The sequence below is a fragment of the Corapipo altera genome, unplaced genomic scaffold (assembly GCF_003945725.1).
Source record: "Corapipo altera isolate COAL_440 unplaced genomic scaffold, ASM394572v1 23b, whole genome shotgun sequence".
Taxonomy (NCBI): Eukaryota; Metazoa; Chordata; class Aves; order Passeriformes; family Pipridae; genus Corapipo; species Corapipo altera.
Window position 1 is genome coordinate 14970777 of NW_020884885.1, and position 22772 is coordinate 14993548.

Below are 22772 nucleotides of genomic sequence, written 5' to 3' on the forward strand. Positions count from 1 at the left end.
TTTAAGTGTTTCTGGATTGTTTTCTGAATGTCCTGAGCTTTTATTTATACTTCAAGTTCTCAAAATGTCAGCATCATAGCTGCATGCACTTCCCCAAATGGATGCTTTCAATCCTTTGAAAGGTAGAGAAGCTTTGCAGTTTTACAGATGTAGGACTGAGACAGAGAGAGAATAAATACTTTGTCCAAAAGCAAACAGCAAAGCTGTCTCAGAGATAGGCTAAACCAAAGGGGATGTTTTCATTACACATCAGGCAATGAGCAGCCAGACTACAAAACCCCACCCAGACTCCTTGTGTTCTTCCACATTTGCTGTTGTACATTTGGTGGGGGAGGTTTATCTCCTACTTTTTTGATATTACAGTAAGCTAAACTGCTACAGTAAACTAAGCTGCTTCACTTCTTTACTCCTCTTCTTTCCACTGCAGATTAATTTACCCATCCTAAGCAGACAGGACACAACTGTGTAAAGAACTCTGATGGACAGGACAAACAGAAGGACATCTGAGCACAAGACACAAAGCACAATTCCACAGAGCTCACACTAGGACACTGAATGACACATGCATTCTTAGTTTCCAATATTGCATATCCAAAAACCATGAGCAGATCAACATCTAATTTCTGTTCTTTGAAAACCCAACAGCTGGCACTGTTAATGATCTGTAAAACTCGAAATCCAGACAATGTAATGGTGCTGGTTAAATGCAAGGTCCTTAGCATCCTTACCAGTAAAAGTGCCGTGCTGAGAACTTCCCGGAGCAATAAAATTAAGAGGGACATGAGGGGTGCCACTGACATACTCATGTGGAAAAGGACTGTTGGGCCCAGCATAGCGCTGACACACCACTCGCTGGCAAACAAAGTACATTCCTCCCATGACAAAAAGTGACAGTATTATACCAATGACAGGACCGATGGCACTACTGTGTGGCTGTGACTCATCTGAGGCTGGCTTTGATTTTTCTGCAAAGAGGAGAAAAAAAACAAAGGAGGTCAGTCATTAAACATGGAGCAGTATATATGCTGCTGTCCTGGAGCTCATGCAGCAAATCAGCTCAGAGCCATTCACACAGTGTCTTTAAAAGTATCTGCATCACATTCAGGCATATATTCTGACTCAATGCAAAAGACTTCATGTTTCCTTCCCCCCTCCATAAAGCAGTATGAGCAAAGTACTCTCCTTTTTGTCTAGCAATTAATCTTGTAACAGGATTACCTGTCATCCTGATATAACAATAACCTATAAAGTTTCCTTTTCTTTCCCTCCCTCCAAAGACTATGGGTCAAAGATACAGGATGCTTCTTAAGTCCTTAGTCAGGAATCTGCTCTCTCAAAAGCCATTTGGACTAGCAATGACATTTAAAAAAATTTGAAACTTTACCAGTAGGGAAGCTACCATATGTATTAAGCAGTGGATCTCTTCCTAGCTAATATAGGTCTTAAACCAGAATACTTTTCCTTCCTAAAATATGACTTGCTTTCAAAAAAACCCACCTTCCAAACTGTAAGGAAAACACAATCCAGAGTATCTCAAATACTTGTTATTTCCCCCCCCCATTATAGCCCAGTGCTAAAAAATAAAAAGTGCTGCAGTATTTGAGATGAGCTACACATCGTATCTCTCCCTGATTATGGGTAACACATTAAAAATTCTTGTCAGATAAACATCACACCTCTGTTTTTCAAATATGCAATGTTCTTCAGGGAAAGTGATTTTTTCCATGTGATTCCCATAAATAGATATATTCAAAAAATGAAAAAATAAAAATAAACTTGTCAAAAGCCTATCAATTTTACGTTCTCAGTTTAAGCTATAGATCCCCCCCCCCCACTTAATGAAGTTGTAAGAGTGAAAGGGTTTATATAAGATTCAAAACTTCCCTTCACAAAATTTTTCTCCAGTGGTTCTGTTTTCCACTGCAGTGGAAGGGAACGAAAAACAACTGAAATTTGAGAAGGAATATAAAGGAAATACAAATAAACTCTTAACAGCTCAGCATCAAGAACTCATTGCTATCCTAAAATCTTTATCTCTTTTCACACTTATTAGTACATTACAGCTTTTATGTCAGCTAGGGTCCTAACTTTCAAAAAGTCAGATTAGTTCAGCTGTGACACCAGAAAAAAACAAAGCCAAAATGAAAACATGTTCCCAAATAAGCTATTTTAAAACACACAAATCTAATTTTGGTTAAACTTAGCTTCTTTTGAATACAAGATCCTTATCTAGGAGGTAGCAATCCTTTTTATTCCCTACTTGAGTTCTTTCCCTCAGTCAAGTGGGAAACCACAGAATGCTCTGTTCCACAATGAGACTCCAGAAGAGACAATTTTATGTCTACATAAAGACACATTTAAATCATTTAAGATCTAATTGAAGGACTGGACCCAAAGTGCAAACAGGAAACAGCTGTATTAAAACTGCAGCACTAAAGTTTGCCAAGTGCACAAAGAAACTTAAAAAAAAAAAAGGAAGAAGTGACTTTGTATTACCCAGGGAATTAGGGTAACTAGGTGAAAGCTGAGAGGTAAATGGAAGATGGGGGAGAAGCAGGTTCAGTCTGAAATTTCCCAAACCTTTTGTCTCCATTCTTTTAGCCTTTGTTTCTATTCACCACTTGGGCTCTTTTCACCACTCTTATCCATGAAATATACTTTTCCTTGTAGTACCCACCATGAAGATGGAAGGAAAAACCAAGGTTGCCCTGGACCAAACCTGGTGACTCCTCCTCTCATCTCAGCAGTGGCACAGCTTCTGGCACATGGTGCTTCAAAATCCGACAAGACTCTTAAGATGTTAAAACCTTCACAATCAGCTAAGGTTGGTCCTATAGGCAACATAAGCGCAGCATTTCTCTACACAAACCCTGTTCATCATGAACCACAGACAGATGTATTTGCTTTTATTCTAAAATGCTATGTTTCAAATATTTTGCTAAACCACTTGTGCGCTACTAAATGCTCCCTTTATCTGTCCTGTTATCTGAAAACTTCATGCATTAGTCACCCCAGCAGTGCAAAAAGATGGAAACTGCAAGAAAGCCACAAGCAAGTGAATTTTACTGTCCACTTGGAACTGCAAAATAACAGACTGTCTAAGGACTATTACAGCAACTACCATCAGCGTGTCTGTAACTTGCACATACCTACTGCCGTGAGAATTCAAAGTTAACATTTTTCCCCAGAAAACTCAAGGTCTCTCCTTACATTCTTTTCCCACCTCCACTTTAAGAGACTGATTTGTGGTCTCTTGTGGACACTGTTCATTGCATGCTAGTTTCTCCAAATAATTAACCTCTAGCTTGACCCTGTAATTGCAGTGGATAGGGCTGCACATCTTTAAAAGCCACCCCAAGCTTAGCAGCAGCTCTGCAAAGTCCAAGGTACTGAGTACAGATGAATCAAGTTCCCCTAAGTACAGATCTAAAGACCCATCTAAAGAAGGTAGTGTTGATTCACTAGGCTTCCCTGAAAGAATATTACTCTGCAAAGACCAGGACTCTGCATAGAGATGTAGGACATTATGACTGAACACAACACTCAAATCTCAAGAGAAGACATCTCACCACACATAAGCTCATCAGAACCATCAATACAATCTGGAAAGGAGTCACACTGTTGCTTCAGGAGGATGCACTGGCCACTTGCGCATCGGAACTGATTGGGTAGACAAATTGCTGCACAGAAAGAAAGAAAAGATTAGTACTGATAGCATTGGGAGCATTTCAGTGTCTTAAGAAAACAGAAATAAGTGAGACATGAAGGCACAGTGCATTTTATATTACGATCGGGTGGGCACCAGAACACCTGCTTTGCTGCTGTAGGAAAATTGCAAGTCTGCATATCTCTGAATCTGATCCCAATAATCCCTATCTTTATCAAACCAGTCCTGTTGAGGCAAAACTGAGATCAAATCAGCAAGAATGTCTTTCAATAACTAACAAAGTGTAGCTGATGAACTGACATGTTAACAAAATGTAGTAACTTGACATATTATAAAACCTTATGCAGTCCATACTATCTTACGTAGACCTGTATAAAACTTTGCAAAATAACTGCTGAATTTCTTATCTTTTTTCAGGAATCTATATCTCAGCAAAAAGGACTTGTATCTATATATTTCAAAAACAGTTAGAATCCCAAATGAATGCTTATGTTAGAACCACGAGTTCAGGAAAACTAATCTTACTATCACAATCTGCTTCATCAGATTTATCTTGACAGTCAATTTCTCCATTACATCGCAAGTGTGCATCAATACACTGTCCCTTCTCACACTGGAACTGGGATGCAGAGCATATGGGGCAACTGTCTTCATCACTCTGGTCATCACACTCAGGAAATCCATCACACCGCCATGCCATTGGGATACAGTCAATCTCTCCAGTTGCACAGGTAAACTGGTCTGGGGAGCAAGTTGGAGGTTCTGTAGAAAAAGAAAACAAATCATATTTGTATATTCAAATTTATCCCTTACAACAAAGTGTGACATAAATTCAAATGAATACTCAATTTCTGATTGCACACCACAATCTAAACAATTCTAATCCCTGCAATTATATTAGCCTGGGCCAATTCTTCATCAAAAAACCTGACACACTGGGTTAATTGGCAAGGAATACACCTAAACCATATAATATCTACTTGCTCAATATCTGTTTCTCTTTTTTTCCTGTGGTTTCTCCACAAACAAATTCCTGAGTCAGATATGAATTGAAAAATATAAATGGATAAAAATATATATGTAAAGGACTGTTACACATTAAGCTAAGTCCTCTTGCTGGAAAGTCTCTGAGCAGCAGGTCAGTGGAGGTTAAGAGAGTAGTCTAAGGAGCAGATCTAATCTTATATTCTTTCACTGCAAAGACAGAACACTGGAACTTGTGCACAGCCAATTTTATGTTTGTTAGACCTAACAAAGCTGAGACTTCCTTCAAATTTGACTTTTTGAGGACCCCAAGATCCTGGTATCACTCCATTCCACATCTATATTGTTAAGCTTAAGGTGCAATCATGCACTGACAGCTTTAAGCAGCAGCTACAACCCCACACAGAGATTATGCTGATTAGCAACGATTATGCTGTAGTAAGGCATTCATAGTTACTTTCTTCAGAATGTCAGAAGGTAAAGATAATGCAGATCAAGAATCTATTGCAAAAAACACTCAAGATTCTTATGTACAGCAAGTTAGCACACACTTTTTCACCCTTAGTATCAATGAAAGAAATAGACAATGTATAAGTCATTCAGTTGTGTCTCAGTAGCAAGTGTTTATGGTAAAAATGAGAGGGACATCTCAAAATATACCCCTGCTGCAAACAGACACACTTCCACTGCTTTCAAAAGTCGCTGGGTCCAAACCCTGTGATGTAACTGAAGCAGTTAACAGAGGCAGTCACTAGTCCCACAGCTGCTGTTGCCAACAATGCTCTAAGTAGATGCTTTACCACTTGGATTAACAAAGTACCACATCATACCCTCTCTGTGACAACAATATGAGCAAGATGGACATGTGCTCTGACACCGAATGGCAGCACTCCTCTGAAAACCCAATGAGCTTTTGTTAAGATTCAGGGTCAAGAATGGACTTGACAAAGAACACACCATAAAGAAAGTTTCTTAGATGTAACCAATGGCAAGACTTTTGTATGAGTATTTTTACTTCTGAGGGTAGTGTTAAAAATGCTAGAATTATGCATTTACATGCAAGCAATTTTTGAAGTGCTGGTGTCCTTCCTTCATTAGGGAGAAATGCTCAAGAACAAGACTCAAGTATAATCAAGAGCTTGAAAAACAAAACGCAAGTAAAAATACAAACGTTCTTGGTTTTTGAAAAAAATTACAATTTTTTAAGTTCGTCATTTATGATTATTTGGAGTAGCAATATAAGAACTACAAATATAGCCTGATGGCTGTAGGTAACATAAAGATGCAGGATACACATATTAAGATAATTCTTGAATTAAATTTTGATATGAGTGTGCTGTTTAGGTAATTCAACAGACAGATTACTACTTCTGCATCCACATTTAATGTTGCATTATGGTTATACTTGGCAAGCACAAGCTTACATTTAAAAACATGACAAAAGTATTCATAAGAGTACATGGACAAATGTTCTCCAGCCAAAAAGCTAAGTTATTTTGAAACACTGGCTACTGGCTGTTACTAGGGCAGACAAAACAGGCTAAAAAGTTGTTGCAGGCTTAGTGAATGATTAGAATAAAAAAAAACAGACACTGAAATGGAGGTCCTTGAATTTTTAGATTTATAGCTGAAGATACAAAGGGGTGGAATGTAATAGTCTCTTGCTGGCCTTGTTGTGCAACAACACTACAGCAAGAAGTATAATTAGATTGATCTGCCCTGCCTCCCCTATGTAACCACCACTAGTCCAAAACCACATGGTGTGTTGTGGTCATGGGAAAGAAAACAGTTTATCATGGAAATAACTGTCCCATGAGAGGTCAGAGTTCAGCCAGAAAATGAAATCCACAGCAAAATAAATACATGGAAAGAAGTCAAGAGGACCAACAGAGCCAAATGATTTAAGATTTAATGCCTCCCAAAAAGAAACAATGTTTTGTTTTGTTTTGAATCCCCCCTGCAAGTGTAATGTTAACAATTTTCAAAAATCCTGAGATTGTGAAATGGAAAGCTAGAGGAAATGTCTACCATGTGGAAAGAGGAGAGCTATCCTAATTAAAAAGAATTGCAATGGAGCCTACATTTTAGAACTAGTTAGTACAGTGTTTTGTGTTATGCAGCCAAATTAATTTGAAAGACTGAAGTATCATACTGTGGGAATCATATGCACAGTTTCTGCTGCTAGGTCATCATGGGTTGAGGCAACATCATCTTATAAGCACTTACTTAAGTACAAACCTGTCACATCATACAATTATAAAAATCTCAGTAGAAGATAAAAGTATTTTAAGGTCAAACAAGAATATTGTGCTCACAATGAAAAGTCACATATTCCCAAAACCTGAAGTAGAAAACAGCTGGTAGGAGAATCAAAGGTAACTTAACAAGAGGCAACACAACACGTATAGGAAAACTGCATGTAAATTCACATTTTGGATAGGAATGCAAAAATCAACTCCCATATTTTTGATACAAATTGATTAGCAGCACTAAAATATAGCTCACCTCCACATGTTAAGAGATTCTGTAGAAGCACAAGGTGCTCGGGGCATGAACATCTTGGAGTTCCATCTCCTTTGGCAATGCAGATGTGTGAACATCCACCATTGTCACGGGAGCATGGATGCACAGCTGGTGAAACACACAGAAAAGAATATTACATAGCATAAAAGAAATTATAACTATTCCTAGCTTGGGGAAAATCAAAAACCACACAAAAATCACTTCTGTTTGAGTAACCAAGATTTTACTAGAAATTATTAGAAAGATAAATGCAGGATTTTTCAGTTCACTGCTCAAAAGCTGATCTACTACTTCATAAAGACTCCATTTCTTCAACTCATAGTGATATGAGCAACCTGATCGAGTTGAAGATGTCCTTGCCCATTGCAGGGGGGTCGGAACTAGATGACCTTTACAAAGTCCCTTCCAAACCAAATCATTCTATGATTCTATGATATGTTGACCTCTAAAGGACTTTTGGAAAGAATTTGAGAGCTGAGGTGAAGAGAAATGAAAAGGCAGATTTGAGAAGGCTGCATTTACATCGTACCTAGACATTCCACCTGCATTTCTAGGGTGGGCATCAAGAATTAACATAAGTCACTGCAGAATGCAACTCCTAAACCCACCAGCAACTCTCCTTTAATATGCAGTGCCTCAACTTCCCTGCAACTCAAAAAACTGCAATATAGGCACACATAGTTTATTATTTTAAAGATAGGAAGCTACATGGTTGTGTTCCCAATCAGTTACCCAGAAGCACTGGGCACATGAGAGCTCCTGATAGAATCATTTTAAATGAACATTAGGTGGATAAGAAACAGGCACAGAGAAGGGAGGTCACTGTCTGACAACCCCAGCCCAACAGAGTACAAAGAGACCCAGTCTCTTGCCTGCTTATTCAGGCTGACAGCTGAGCATCTGCTGGAGCAATCTGTGAGGTGATACCCTGTGTTATTTGTGATGATGCTGAACAATGCATTCTTTACTACTGCTAAGAATTTCCATGGGGAAGAAACAGTATAGATAACATAATTTCTCTGCCGAAGTTGTTTTGCATCTGTCCAGGCTTCTCAGCAACCTGCTTTCACCTACACTTATTAATTTAAAACAGTGTTTGATTCATGACTTGCTCACAGAAGAAGTGCATGCATGTACACTTACATGTGCATATGTATTTTTACTCCCCTGTTGCAAAAGAAAATACCTACATAGAAGAGTTTTCAGCTGCAAAACAGGATTCCTTTACCATTAAAAAAAAACCCCAAACCAAAAATCCTCATTTTAAATGAACACATGAGGTAAAAGTAAAACTCTTTTTTAAAGAGTATTGAGAATTAAAGAAAAAAATTCTTGCTTCATTCAGTAATACTTCTGAAATATACAAAAATCATGAGAAATGGCACAGAAGAAGAAAAACTGAGTATTGCGAAAGAAAGAACATCTGGGTCATGATTAGCACATAGAATCTACGACAGTTGAAATATTTACACTACCTTATTTGTAACAGCTTACCCACATATGCAAGTTCAGGTAATTTCAGCCATTACAGACAGTAATGTATGTGACACAGTGTTTGTTGTGAAATGGAATAATTTCCTCTGAAAATTGAAGCACTATACACAAATGTACACTCCCTATATAAGACAACTCATCACAGGCAACCAAGTTGAAAGAGACCTCTTCCTCCCACATTTTGTTTGTGATTCTTTTATATTCCTGTTAAGCAGGAGGAGCTGTAGGTTGTCACTTTGAGGACTGACTACTTTAAGAGGTTTCTGTACTCTCCCTCAGACCACAGTAACTTGGACTACTAATCCAGAAAAAGAACCATCCTGCATGCATGACCCCTTTCAGAAGGGAGCACCTAAAATGTTCCACCTCTGTTGGGAAATTCTACATCCACGGTACAATTCACCGTAGGAGTTTCCTTCCCATTCTCCCTCCCTCGCTGGAGGCTTTTTACATCATCCATTGTGCCGAGTCAAACCAGTCATACTTTACACAGGAGTCTGAAACCCCTGGAGAAAAGGCAAGTACAATCCTTTTGTCTCTTATAACAGGTTTTTCCAAGACTTATTACTTGGTACTTACAAAATTAACAACCATAATTATAATTAGCTTTTAGACTGTAACTAAGTGCTACGATGTCACGTATTCTAGCTGTGCAGCAATACTCCTCTCAACAAGAACAAGGAACTTGTTCCTCCTCCTCTTCTAGAATCCCGACTGGACAAGATGAAAGCACTCCATGGCTTACTAGAAGCCCACTAGGCAACATTATTAAAATATTCAGGTGGATGAGGATTTTGAGAGACAACGACCAAGACAGAGACACATCAAATACTGAAATAAACTCACAGAATTCTTCCATATCAAGCTCTTCCACAGCATGAATGCCTGTTAGGTGAGCAATCCGGCCTTGAATTCTAGTCCTTTTGTACCCATTCACTTTCTCCACTCTCTCAATCATTTGTTGCTGACGATCAATCCAATACAAGTGATTCCCCAGCACAGTGAGTCCCATGGGCTGAAGGATGTTGGAGTCCTCTAGGGTCACACGGTTAGCACCTAAGATCAACAAAAACAAAGGCCAGTTTTACACCAGTTGACTTTTAAGTAATTTCTTTAAAAAAAAAAAAATCACAAAATAACAACCCAACCAAAACCAAACCAAACCTTTCAAATAGTTAGCTATAAGGTCATTGCCTTCATTTGTCTATGCAGACTAAAGTTCTGCTTGTTCAGTCTCATCTGAGGTAAATGCAACCAGCTGCCAAGTCATGAGGGCAAGCAGATACAACACAAAACACAGCTCATCCTTGCATGGCTGTTCAGCCAGCCACGATCAGCCTCACGCTGACGTGTTCTGTTATGTGCAACTGTGGGCCATCCCTAAAAGCTGATACAGGCTCAACTCTTAGGCCAAAATTTTTACAATACATTCACACACTGAGCAGTTAATTTTGTTGGAATCTACAAGAAAGAGTGAAATACAACCAATTAGTGCCATTACTCAAATAAAACACACCCCTCATGCAAAGCAAGAGCCTCGTCATAGGTTATGTGACAACCACAGACACATGATCACAACTCAAAAGCTCATATTCTACCAGCCACACTTCTTTCTTCACCTTCTCCTTTTTATTCAGTAACCAACCAGAAAACCCAAACTCTAACTCAGTATGCTCTTAAATAGGAACAATATAAAATGTTCAGGTTTTCTGCTTTACAGAAATATGTAAAAATATGCTCTAAGCCAATGTGTAAAAGTCAGGTCAAGTAAAAATGCATTTATTACTGCTTTTTACTTTAATTATTTGTAGTCTTAAACTGCATGATACACTACACTTACTGGCATTTAATTGTTTTTGTTATGATTTTCTGGGGCGAACAAGAGATTCCAAATTATTCTATTAATTCACAGAAACCATTTTGACCCTATGTATGCCTATATAACTGGATCTATTTGATTTTAAAAATGAAAAATCAAAACAAAATCCTAAATTAGTGGTGCTTCTGCTCTCATATTTCATTTTGGAATTAAGACCTTATGTCTGCTTGCATTTAAAAGATGTAAGTTTTTAATATCTGCACAAAATGAGATTACAGAATCTAGATAGATAATAAAAATGCTATAAGAACTGGATTCAACTAATTTGCTGCATAAATTATCTAGAGCTCAGCCAAGCATGAGAATGTAACATTAACGGGTCCTGTTAGTTTTGCACATAAAATTACCACCTGCAAAGTAAGACATAGACCTGTTAGCAGGTCCAAAAGCAGACTGAGAGAGCTGGGGTTGTTCAGCTTGGAGAAGAAAAGGCTCTGGGGAGACCTCATAGTGGCCCTTCACAGTACTTAAAAAAAAGAGGGAAACTGACTTTTTACATGGGCAGACAGTGATAGGACAAGGGTGATGATTTTAAACTAAAAGAAAAAAATTAGAAAAAAACATTGACTTTCTTCTGTTTTTTTCAAGCTACCTTGATTTACTAAGCTGTAAACTCCAGAGAAAGAAAAACTGAAGAGTATGCAAACTTTTCAAACCATAAGGGAAAAAAAAAGGGTATGGGGGAGGTGATTTAGTGGTTCCATGACTGGCAACATCAATTTAAATCTGATCTTGCAAGAATTGCTTTCAGAACACAAAAAAAGTCAAATGGTTCTCTTGGAGGGTGTCAATTATTACAGACATTTATTCCAATTATATCAAAGACGGGAGTCCACCAGCAATTACTGTCTGTGACTGTCTACTCAGAACTGGCAATAGTGGAGATGAAAGTTACCAGAGTCAGCATCAAAGTGGGAATGATGTCCTATGCATGCAAACACTTTGCTGCAAATGTTTAACCTCATACCACATACCTGACAGGTCACAGCTTTCAATGCGCTTCAGATCTGCATCCACCCAGAAAAGCTTTCCAAGTTTGTTGTCAACCACCAGCGCTACTGGTCGGATCAACCCAGTTGTAAAAAGCACTTCTCTCTCTGTGCCATCAAGGGCTGCACGCTCAATCTTGGGGGCTCGCTCCTGCATGTTGGTGAAGTACATGTACCTGAAAACAAAGACACCAACCTCTTGACTGAGAGCTTCAGAGAGAGGCAACCCACCTCTGCGCACAGGCTCTGCGATGTAAGTGGGAATGGTTTCACAGGTATGACTTGGGTGACTTTGCTCCCAGCTGCAAAGATCCAGATCTGTCAGCTGCAGAACCAAACATTTGCTAACTGACACACTGAGAAAGCCTGAAAGTAATAGAATTTGTCACCAGGCCATAAAACGCCTCAGCACTGCTGTGCTGACAGCACTGCTCCTGCCCGGAGGTGGGGGTTGTAAGAGACAAGCACAGACTTTCTGCAACTCTCCTTGGGTAAAGCTGTCCCCATTTCTGAATCAAAGTCCAGAAGACAAAAAAAAATTAATGTCCACCTCGTCTTCCTTCCGTGTCACCTTCCTTCTCAGCAAGTAGAAGTTTCTACCAAACCTGAGAGGAACAAAGGTCACAGAAGAACAACTGAGGATGGCATGTTCCTGATGTCTTAGTTCCATAAATTCTTTATATCTGGCTAAGTTGCAAACAAAAGCAGTCTCTGCCCTGAAAAAAAGGCTTGTGCATCCATATAATGAACTGAAAACTCTCTAAGGGAAAAGTCCACTATATTTTCAGTGGTGAACAACATGGGCAAATTCTCTAATACAGTGGGCTATATTGCTGCATAGCCTTTTGTTATGGCACAAGGAGGGAAGGCAGCAGTCAGAACATGCAGCCAAGGGAGAGGTGGAAGGAAGGATTTCTGGGACCATAGCAGAAGTTCTTCAATACACCGTTCACTCATTCAGCTCCCCCAGACAGTCAGAGTGTTTAGCATAGCCTCTCCTTCATTTTTATTCCTTTAATTTATAAATGGATTTAGCTTTAAATCATTTGAAAACCTGACTACAAAAGTTGAGGGTTCTAGAGATCAACAAACCCAAATTCCCATTTTAATGGAGAAAGCAGATAAGCTTTTATAAATACAAACTATATCCAAGTGACTTAGTCTCAATAAGATTAGAATCTTTCCTCTAATCCCCCTCTCCCCACAACAGCTTTTGAACTGTGCAGAGCACACTGGTATAAAATACCAGTCCTATAAATGCTCCAGATAAGAGTCTGTAGGTACTGTTGTATCCACACAGTTGTGAAATATTGTCATCCAATATCTGCCAAGCACATGGTAAGCCATTTAGTAAATTGGGATTTAAGCACCTAACTTATTAAAGAGAATGGTAAAGGACCATGTCTGACACCTAAGAATGAAGTTACTAAGCACCAGAAGTGGAGATGGCATCTGCTGAATCTAACCAAAACTGCTTTGCAGCAAAACAAAATATTTTCTTCTTGTGGAAAATCACTCTGGTGCATCCTACGTGTTTCAGAAGTTTTTAAGATAACATCAAGGTAGAACTAACTATAAAAATGTACAGAACACAAGCAGCTTAAGTGTTTGTTTAAATGTTAGAGTACTAGATTAGCAGGAATTAGTTGCATCATATGAGAAGTTCCTTCTTTTCCCCCCTGGAAACAATTTTTTTATGATGACCAAGTGCCAGACTCCCAGTTGATACAGACACAATGTAAACTCTCTTATTTTTCCCATTAGGTGGCAGGGCTGTGCATTCACACAGAGAACAGGATAAGGTGGTTTTACTTTGCTTTCCCCATCCAGGTTAGTTGCTCACACATGGCTGTGTGAACGCCAGAAAAGGAGACAAAAGGAAGAGAAAGCTGCATACCTTCAAAAGCCGAAATCGGACAAGCACCTACATCCTGAACAATTAAATATTCAGAAATTCTCCTTTTAAAAATACTTAGATGCAGCGCAAGATTCACACACACAGAGCTGACATACATCCCAAGAGTGCTCTGTACGTGGTACAGAAAGAAATCTCACCCTCGCTCTGCATTCACTACAATGGCTCTGGGCCTGTCGTGGTCCCCTCGCAGCACCATCCCGATTGACTCGCCGTTCAGCCTGTGGACATTGACTGAATTTGTGGCCTCACAGGTCCAGTACAAGGTATGGCTGTATATATCGATGCTGAGGTCATGTGGCTGCTTCTCCGGGTTCTGACTTTGGTTTGGAGTACTCATCACAGTGAAAGGCTGCAAGACAACACATGGGGAACAATTTCCTGTGATTATTCTGATTTTTGACTGAAGAACACTGATTGCACAGAAAGCATGGTTTACTGACCTAATGGTTCAGAAACACCTAAAACCAACCAAAAGGAAACAAATATAAGGAGTGAAATAATGCTTAATAAAAATGGGTTTGATTCAAACTGTGGATTAGAGGGAAAACATCTGGACAAAATCCGTAAGATTACACAAAACTCCCCAGAAGGTGGTTATGGGGACTTCTGTAAGTATTATTTATTACCAGGAGACATATGAATGATAAAATCATAGCATGTTAAGGGGTTGGAATGGACCTGAAAGATCATCTAGTCACAACCCCCAATAAGCACATAAACCATTAGTGAATGTTTATGCATGGAACGAGCTTGAATGAACCAATGCAAGAAACCAGGGAGCCTTCTGGACAGATCTGCACTGCTATAGAGTCAGTTAACTAATCTCTATCTCTTGCCAAACCCTCCTTCCTTCATTATTTGTAGTGTAGTAGATACTTATTTTCTTCAAGTCCCATCTTCTCTTAAAACCTAAAATCTTTTAACAAAACTTGGTTCTGTTTGCTTACATGTTAAATGGCTACACTTCTGCCTCACCCTCTACTAACAACATTACCTGCTTTCACTCTCATGTCTTCATAGAGCTTACAAAACTTGACATTATTGCAAAGTTTCTGGAGTCATTACCCTCAAACCCTTCCAATCTAACTCAGATACAATTCACTATACTTTTCAACATAGTATTCAACTGTGAATACTAACACAGACTTCAATACTTTATTTCTCTGAAGAGCACTAGAGCATAGAGAAAAATTCCTGAAAGGAAAAAATGTCTCTGTTTAACATCACACAGGCTCCACTAGCATGAAGCCAATCCCAATGCCATGGGAATAGTGATACCGGCAGCTGGACTCCCAGCATCAAAGTAGTCTTCAAAGATGACTGCCTCTGGTGACATAATATTGGTGAGGGGAAAGTGGTGGTTTCCTTAAGTGTCTTAATGCGGTGCTCCCAATCCAAACACAAAAAGAGTACCAGAAAGAGTTCATACGGACCAAGAAAGCTGAAGACACCATTCCGTGCTCAGCTTAAGTCAAATGAAGCACCCAACACAGCATCACTTGTGAAAAGTTATATTTCCACAATTTCATTTTAAGCACAGTGATATACAGGGGGGTTTATTTTTACATAAAGCTTTAACCCTATTTTGTACTGACAGTATGCCTAGCAATAAAAAGAAATCATTCTTTTCCTGAAACCAAAGGTAACATTAACCAGGTATGAAATTTATATGCACGACTTAGTAAACTAAGTAAGTATATTTAGTGAGGATTCAAAAGTCAAAATTTTCAGGGCATATCTGTGTCTTCAAAGCTATGTGGCCAAGGTAAAAGAAACCACAAAGGAAATAAATTTCCACTGCTATTTGAACCTAGAATTACCAAAGAGAAGCTACACTAGAAAAACGAGCACCTAGCATAAAAAAAGCAAGAGCAAAACTTCAAAATTCATCCAGAACCCAGCTGCTCATCTCAACATATTTACTCCTGATCTTAAAAGAAATGGCCAAAAAACAAAGCTGTCATCTCTACCTTTAAAGGAAACTGTAAACCCTCTGAGTTGCTAGGTGCATGAACAGACCAGTCCATTTCCTTTGATATCATGTCATACAGTTTAGATACAACTGCCCAAGAAATAGGAAAAGATAACTTGCCCATTCTCCACTTTGTTTTATATTTTTATTCAGACAATAATTTTTAAAGAATCTGTTACCTTGAACTGGAAATTATATTATGTTAACAGATAACACTGCCTGGAAGAACACTGCACTCCTTACCACTGTTGTGTGAATATCGAGTGCAAAAAAGTAATGTCCCCAACACTGGAAAACCATTAAGTATGTGGATAAGCCATGCACATATATCTGGCACAGCAATCAATCCATCATTAGCTCAGGGTTTAACTACAGCTTGGATAGCTGAGGATTTTCATTCGGAAAGAGCTTTACAATGATGATAACATTATCTCAAAACTGGCATCCACATTACTGATTTTACAATATGGTTTATCTGTCCCAAGTATAAATAGAGAGTCTGCCTTACTTGAGTGCCCATCCCTAACTAAAGATTGCAATTCAAGGCTTATAATTTCTACATATAATGTACTCTATTCTGTCTCACTTCTTCATGTATAAATTGAAATCACAATCCCAAAATAGAATATACACGAATAAATGTTGATAAGAGTTTAAAATTATGATCCCTTGGTGCAGAGAATAGAAGGGGAAGGTCAAGCATAAAGACCAACCCAAAATTATATACAAGATGTAAACTTGCCTGAGTGCCATCATCTTTGGCTCTTTTTATAATATTCTGACGTCCATCCACCCAATAGATCAATTTATCTAAAGGATCATAATCAATAGCCTTGACGTTCCTCAGACCATGCATAGGTAGGATGATATCTGGACTTTGCTGATCATCTGGTATCATCCGGCTGATGGCAGATTTCTGGCTAAATAACAGGAAACTGGCAGGGGCTGAAACAAGCCAAAACAGAATGCATAAGAAAATGCAAGTCACAAAAATATATCCCCATGAAAGACAAAGAATATTTAGAACAAAATCCCAGAGAGACACTTATATTTACAATGAAAATTAAGATAACTCATAAAACTGGACATTTTTGCTATTAAGTTGAAAATGTTTCTTTGCGTACTTCCAGAAGGTAAATATGCACATCCTCAACCAGAAAGTATTTCCTTTTCATACTATAAAGTAACTGTGTTCCCCATGTGGAATTTAAGTAACACCAGTGACTGTGGGCAATACAGCGCACAGGTCCAAGCCATAAGGAGCCAGTTTCTCCAGGAGAATGCTGTGGGACACAGTGCCAAAGGCTTTACTAAAATCCAGGTAGACAACATCCACAGCCTTTCTCTAATCCACTGAGTGGGTCGCTTTGTTATAGAAGGAGACCAGGTTAGTCTGCAGGACCTGCCTTCCAAAAAGTCACCCAGTTAAAATTTCCTTATATGCTACTGTGCAGGATGCCCAAAGCTTTGTTGGTTTATTTTTTTAAAATCAACAGTCCATTTCCTATTAATCTGCTATTTTTACTAGAAACTTAAATTTGTATTGGACAACCAGTCAACCAGCAGGCTTGTAATATCACACAGAGGGAGAAAACAAATTTATATGAATTTCAACTGCATCTGCATGTTGTGCAGACTACTTAGGAGTTTTACTGCATGATATTTTTGCTGACTTTATTGAACACTTAGGAGAAAAAGACATTTTTTGTTGATAATTTCTCTTCCACGCACCTACACACTTAGGTAAGGAGTGGGAAAGCTTCAATCACATAGCTGAATCACCTAGAAAGCACTTCTGGTAAAACAAGAAAGACCAGATTTGACAGCGCTGTCAGTTCTAAGATCTGAAATACATATCTTCATCCTAGCTCACAAAAATGGCTATAAAATTCCATACTCTATCCTCACATTTAAAGATCACTTCTAAAGTCAGAACCTTTGAAATGGACTTGTGATCCCATCCCGTTAAACACTTGGGAGCCAAAAGCACTGTAGAATATAGTAGCAAAGAAAAAGCCTTACAACTACAGTTCCTGCTGTTGGGATCCAAGGTATAATGAGCAGCACAGCCACACCTAAATCCATTTGGTATGGCAAGGCACAAATGACCACAGTGGCCATTATTTTGCACACAATCATTCAAGCCATCCTGACGTGAAGAATGGAAGACCAATATATCCATCACAAAGTCCAGATGGCCCTGAATAAGTGTCCTGTTCTTCCCACTGGTCTTGTCTGCTCTTTCTATGCTGTGAAGGTTCCAGTCTGTCCAGTAGATGTAGTCACTGTATTGGGTCAATCCAAATGGATGAGGTAGATCATCTGCTATGATTTCTCGTTCTTGTCCTGCAAAAAGAAGAATAATCAACTAAAGGACAATTCCCATGATATAAAATGAAGAGTGTGACTGGCATTAAGAAAAATTGTTTTCTTCTTTTAAAAATAAAACCTCATTTCCCAAATCAGCATCATGGGATTCTTTATCAAGCAGTATCTGCTCAAGAGACAATGTAAACAGTTTCATTCAAAAACCTTATCCTGATACCCTCTTGCCTACAGAACAATTTTAAACTGTGTCAGTGTATTGTAATTTAAACAAATACTACTTTATATGTCTCACGCTTGTTGTCCCAAATGGACATTGGAAAACACATTCAAGAATACCATCAGCTCCAATAATCACTTAGGCCAATAAATTATTATGTATGAAAGCAACAAAATTTGAGATTCACAGTGAAACAGCTACAAGAAATTATGGTGTTTCACTCAAGAAACAAATCTTTCATGGTGCAATTTAACATACAGCTATCCCGAGACTTTAGGAAACCATTTGTTTGGCAGAAGTCTCAATACTCCCATACTCAGTGGCTCAGTTCACAACATTCACAAAAGATTTAACACCTTCTAGAGCAGATACATTACTGTGTAAAGTCTTACTGTAAACTGCCTTCCTTAACATTTTCAAGCATAAACCACTGCGAATCTCTGACACCAAATGAAGATGTAGCCTTTATCAGCATCATCTCCTCCTGTTTCAAACGTCCAATGCTAGATTCTACAGAATACCTCATTTTTCTTCCCTTTGACTAAGACTTGAGAAAGAATAAAAAAACCATAAACCAGAACATGAATCCATTTCCCTGCAAACCACCAGAACTAAATATAGAGGGGGAAACCTCCCCAGGTAACTTTTAGGAATTTGAATTTTCCATGTTAGCGGTACAGATACCATGCACACTCTCAGGTACTTCTTAGAGCAATTCTGGTCCACAGTAACAAATTTAGGGGAAAGACTCTTCTGAAGGAAGGGGGTAGCTGCATAATTCAATTTTCACAGTCAGTAGAAGGAGGAAAATCTCCCCGAAGAGTGATTGTTCTCCTGCTGGGTAATGTTATTAATGTCCAAGATTAAGCTGGAAGAACATTCATTCATCCACTTAGGGATGCTTTATTCATCTCTGGTGGGGTAGATGTTTCTATCAGCAACACTCATTTAGATCTATCCTGGCTAGGACCTTGGCACTGCATACCAAAGGCCAAATCTAATAACATCATCTTAACTGATGAGCTCACTTGCTAGAAAGTCTACCTGCGTCTTTATAACCTGCTAATTAAAAAGACATTGAACAACATGATAAAACTGAATAGGCACAAGTCTATGGGGACTGATCAGATGCATCCCAGGGTCCTGTGGCAACTGGCTGATGTGGCTGGCAAGCCACTCTCCAGGAAAAAGGAAAAGCCATGAAGCTGACAGTGACTGGAAAAACAGAAACATCACTCCTATTTTTAAACAGATAAAAAGGAAGACCCAAGGAACTACAGACAGGTGAGCCTCACACACAGATTTAATATCAGTTATATTGTTCAAATTTCATATTATTCAATTGCTTTCCTACTGTCAGTGCATATTTCTGTACTGGCTGGTGTACTGTAACACTAGATTACCGAGCATATTTGATGACTCAATCATGCTTGTGTCCAAGTCAGTCCAATAGAGCCTTTGGTCCACATAATCAATAGTGAGGTCATTGGCACGACCCACTTTGTCCACCAAAGTGATGCTGTTTGTTCCATCCATAAACGCTCGAACAATCCTTGGTTTTCCTCCCCACTCAGTCCAGTACATGTATCTGCAATGAGAAGTGGAACAAAAAGAGCATATCAGCTAAGTATGATTGTGTTTAGCTGCATGCTTTGACTTCTCTAAATTTTTTCTTCAGCTCTTAAAAGAAACCCCACAACCCATGTGATTATGTGCAGTATCACAATATTCCTTTTTAAGAGAAAGGCAGAATAATATTTTTGACAATTATTAATTTTTCATTGTAACCCATGGGATTGTGGAATGTTTATTGTCTTTCCAAAGACTCTGAAGAAATGGAGCTGTATAAGCTGCCAAATAACTTGCCACATACAAGAATATGCACACAAAGCTTTGAAAAACAACACTGTCCCTTACCCTTTAGTAGGATCAAGAGCCAGAGACCTCGGGTTGTCCAAGTCCTTCCACACAAGGACCTGCCTATACTGTCCATCCAGGCGGGCTACTTCAATACGATTGGTCCCAGTATCTGCCCAGTAGAGGTTCTTCCCCATCCAGTCTACAGCCATTCCCTCAGGATAATCTAGCCCAAACTCAATCACATGTTCAACAGAGCTCCCATTCATGAAAGCTCGGCTTATGGTCTGAAAAACAATTGTGTAAAAATATTACAGCATTTACAGATATCCAACTGCAATAAAAAGGAATAACAATTACAAAGTTTAGTGTACAAAAAAAATTAGTAAAAAAAATCAGCCATTTTACATTTTAAAAAATTAATTTACACAGTCAAAAAAGATACAGAAGTTCTCAGGACAAAAAACACCTGAATTTTCAGAAAGCTACTGGTTTCTCATGACCAGATCAAGACATTTTAAAGGGGTATGATTTTCAGAAAGCAGTATGCAGCTGCAGATTCTTCCTTGACCCTTCTCCTTCTCTTCTATTTGCACACAAGAAGCTGTTTTTAAAATTATTTAATTCACTGTAATGTTTTATGTCTTAGAAACACATCTCAGCTTGGAGACATCTAAATTCAGTTGTTTCTCGTAACCAGTCACCTGGAGCACATTTCCTGATGCCATCTACATTTTAGTTATGCACACTCATCAAAACAAGTCATAGGGCAAGGACTGCACACATATAAATAAGTCCCTCTGAACAAGGAGCACTGAAACAACAGTCAGGTAAATGGTAACTTGCAGGACCAATTATCCACCTGTGTTATCAACACTGAGCAATTGTTCTACATGCCTGCCAACAATTCAGCTATTGATTTCTTAATAATTTGATAAACGAATGTATAAGGGTAAGAGGCATTTTATATTTTTAAAGGTAAATGTCAAAACCAGAAATCATGTGGTATAGTTTTTGAAAATGCATCCTCATATAACCAGAGGCTGGAGGAGATCAGGGAAGTGGCGGTCACCAAAGGAAAGGGAGATGACTATGGGTTCTGAAGTTATAATACCTGCTGCTAAGCAGCAGGATGTGGGGGACGTGAGGGAATGAGAACCCAGAGGTGCTGAAACAGACCTGATATGTGAAAATACAGTATGCTAGATAATTCAGGGCACTAAAAACAAGTAAAATGTTTTCCAGTTCTGCACAGTGTGAGACTGGGATCTACATACTTATGCAGGTGAAGTAATGTGTTTTCCACTACAAATGGTTAAGATGACCATAACTTCTGTTCTCCACATCCTTATGTGAGATTTATTTAGTAACTGTGTCTGCACTACACTAATTTACACTGGCACTCTTCCCAAAAGAAAGGTACCCACAGCAAAACCGGTATTGTTACCACTGAAGCACAGCCCTCATTAGACCTCAGAGAGAGGCTGTGGAAACTGCACAAGCCCTTCAGGCTTTAAAATTGACCTTTTCCATATTATGGCTTGGGCACATTGGCAAGGAAACTTTGATTGCTCTTGGAAAACCTATTAAGAGGCTAAATAGAAGAATTTAGTTACAGTAAAGTGAATCTGTAATTTTCTACCACTACTTAATTCACTTTAAAAAGCAAAGTAACACTGATGAAGAGCACAACATACTTTAGCACGTACGTGGATGTGAACCAAATATCACAGGAAGTGTCAAACTTTTGGGGAACAGAGATAGAACTAGAGGCAGGCAGGCCCTTAACATAGAGTGGAGGACACTGGACAAGTTCCCTGGCCTTTTCTGTGCCAAGCTGGAGCCACAGACTAACAGCAACCAATCCAAAGTTCACTTGCCAAATGTTAATATTGAGTACAATTCTCTTTCAAGTCAAAACTGGAAAAGGACAGAAAGCTCAGGGGGCTGCCAAGTTCAAATGACTCTACTGTGTGACATGAAAACAGCTTTTCTACAGTAGATACATATATGGTTGCAACACATCCAGCATCCAAGACTTAGGCATTCAGTACAACCAGACGCCACTTTGGATTTTTATTTGAAGTGGGAAGATGCCTGTCATCCTACTGTGCATTCAGCAATGCAACTCTCTTCATCTCCAAGGGTCTCCTTGGATGCAATTCAATGACAACACTAGCAACTGCAGGATAGATCATGTAACGGAGACCTTTGTTAGATCAAAGTAACTGCTCTGTGGCTTTATACTCAAGGAATTCACATGTCAGTAATACCTTCAAACTAACATCAGTCCAATAGATTCTGTTATCAGAGACATCAAAATCCAGAGCAGATGCTTCCTTGACTCCAGTAAGAGGAATAGCAACATCATTATTATTGGTTTCAAGGGAAATCCTATGAATTGCTGCTCTGCTTGTGAAAACTAAGAAGGCTTCAGGAATGATGCAAGTCTTCATGTCACTCAACAGCTCAAGGCCAATGGGACAGGCACACCTGGTCTCCTGGGGCGTAAAGAAACACAAATGGCTGCAGCCTCCATTGTTCTCTGCACATGAATTAGTTCCTTAAAAAAAAACAAAATAAAACCAAAAACATATATTAGTGCATTGATTTAGTTCCTTAAAACAAACCAACCAACCAAACCAGTTACAAATGCATTGTGAAGGTAGAGGGAAAAGAGAAGCACGGGAGGGTGAGCAGCAACACTATAATTTTTCAAAGTAAGTTAAGCCTCTGGGTTGTCAACAGGGAATTCTAAAAAAATAAACCACTCCGAATGGATTCTTTCCTTCTACCCAGGACTAATGAAGCCGGACCTATCCCTCCTACTGTACAAATACCAGCTACAAACAGAACTTTCTTGTCTCCCCAAAGATTAAATTCAGTCACTGAAGGCAGATAATTAGTTGGTTATTTTTGGCCAAGTACTCCATCTTTGTATCTC

The 22772-nt window shown here is 38.8% G+C and overlaps 1 protein-coding gene across 1 annotated transcript in view; it reads right to left on the bottom strand.

Annotated features, from left to right (window-relative positions):
- LRP5 (LDL receptor related protein 5) overlaps positions 1–22772 on the bottom strand; it is a 137435-nt gene that overhangs the window by 10512 nt on the left and 104151 nt on the right. Inside the window, exons 9-20 of the mRNA XM_027642140.1 lie at positions 22102–22391; positions 19889–20115; positions 19375–19559; positions 17449–17772; positions 16169–16371; positions 13592–13803; positions 11522–11712; positions 9515–9724; positions 7157–7282; positions 4193–4429; positions 3570–3680; positions 729–965 (exon numbers count right to left, since the gene is read on the bottom strand). Coding sequence (XP_027497941.1) covers positions 729–965; positions 3570–3680; positions 4193–4429; positions 7157–7282; positions 9515–9724; positions 11522–11712; positions 13592–13803; positions 16169–16371; positions 17449–17772; positions 19375–19559; positions 19889–20115; positions 22102–22391 — 2553 coding nt within the window. The remainder of the gene's footprint in view (positions 1–728; positions 966–3569; positions 3681–4192; positions 4430–7156; positions 7283–9514; positions 9725–11521; positions 11713–13591; positions 13804–16168; positions 16372–17448; positions 17773–19374; positions 19560–19888; positions 20116–22101; positions 22392–22772) is intronic.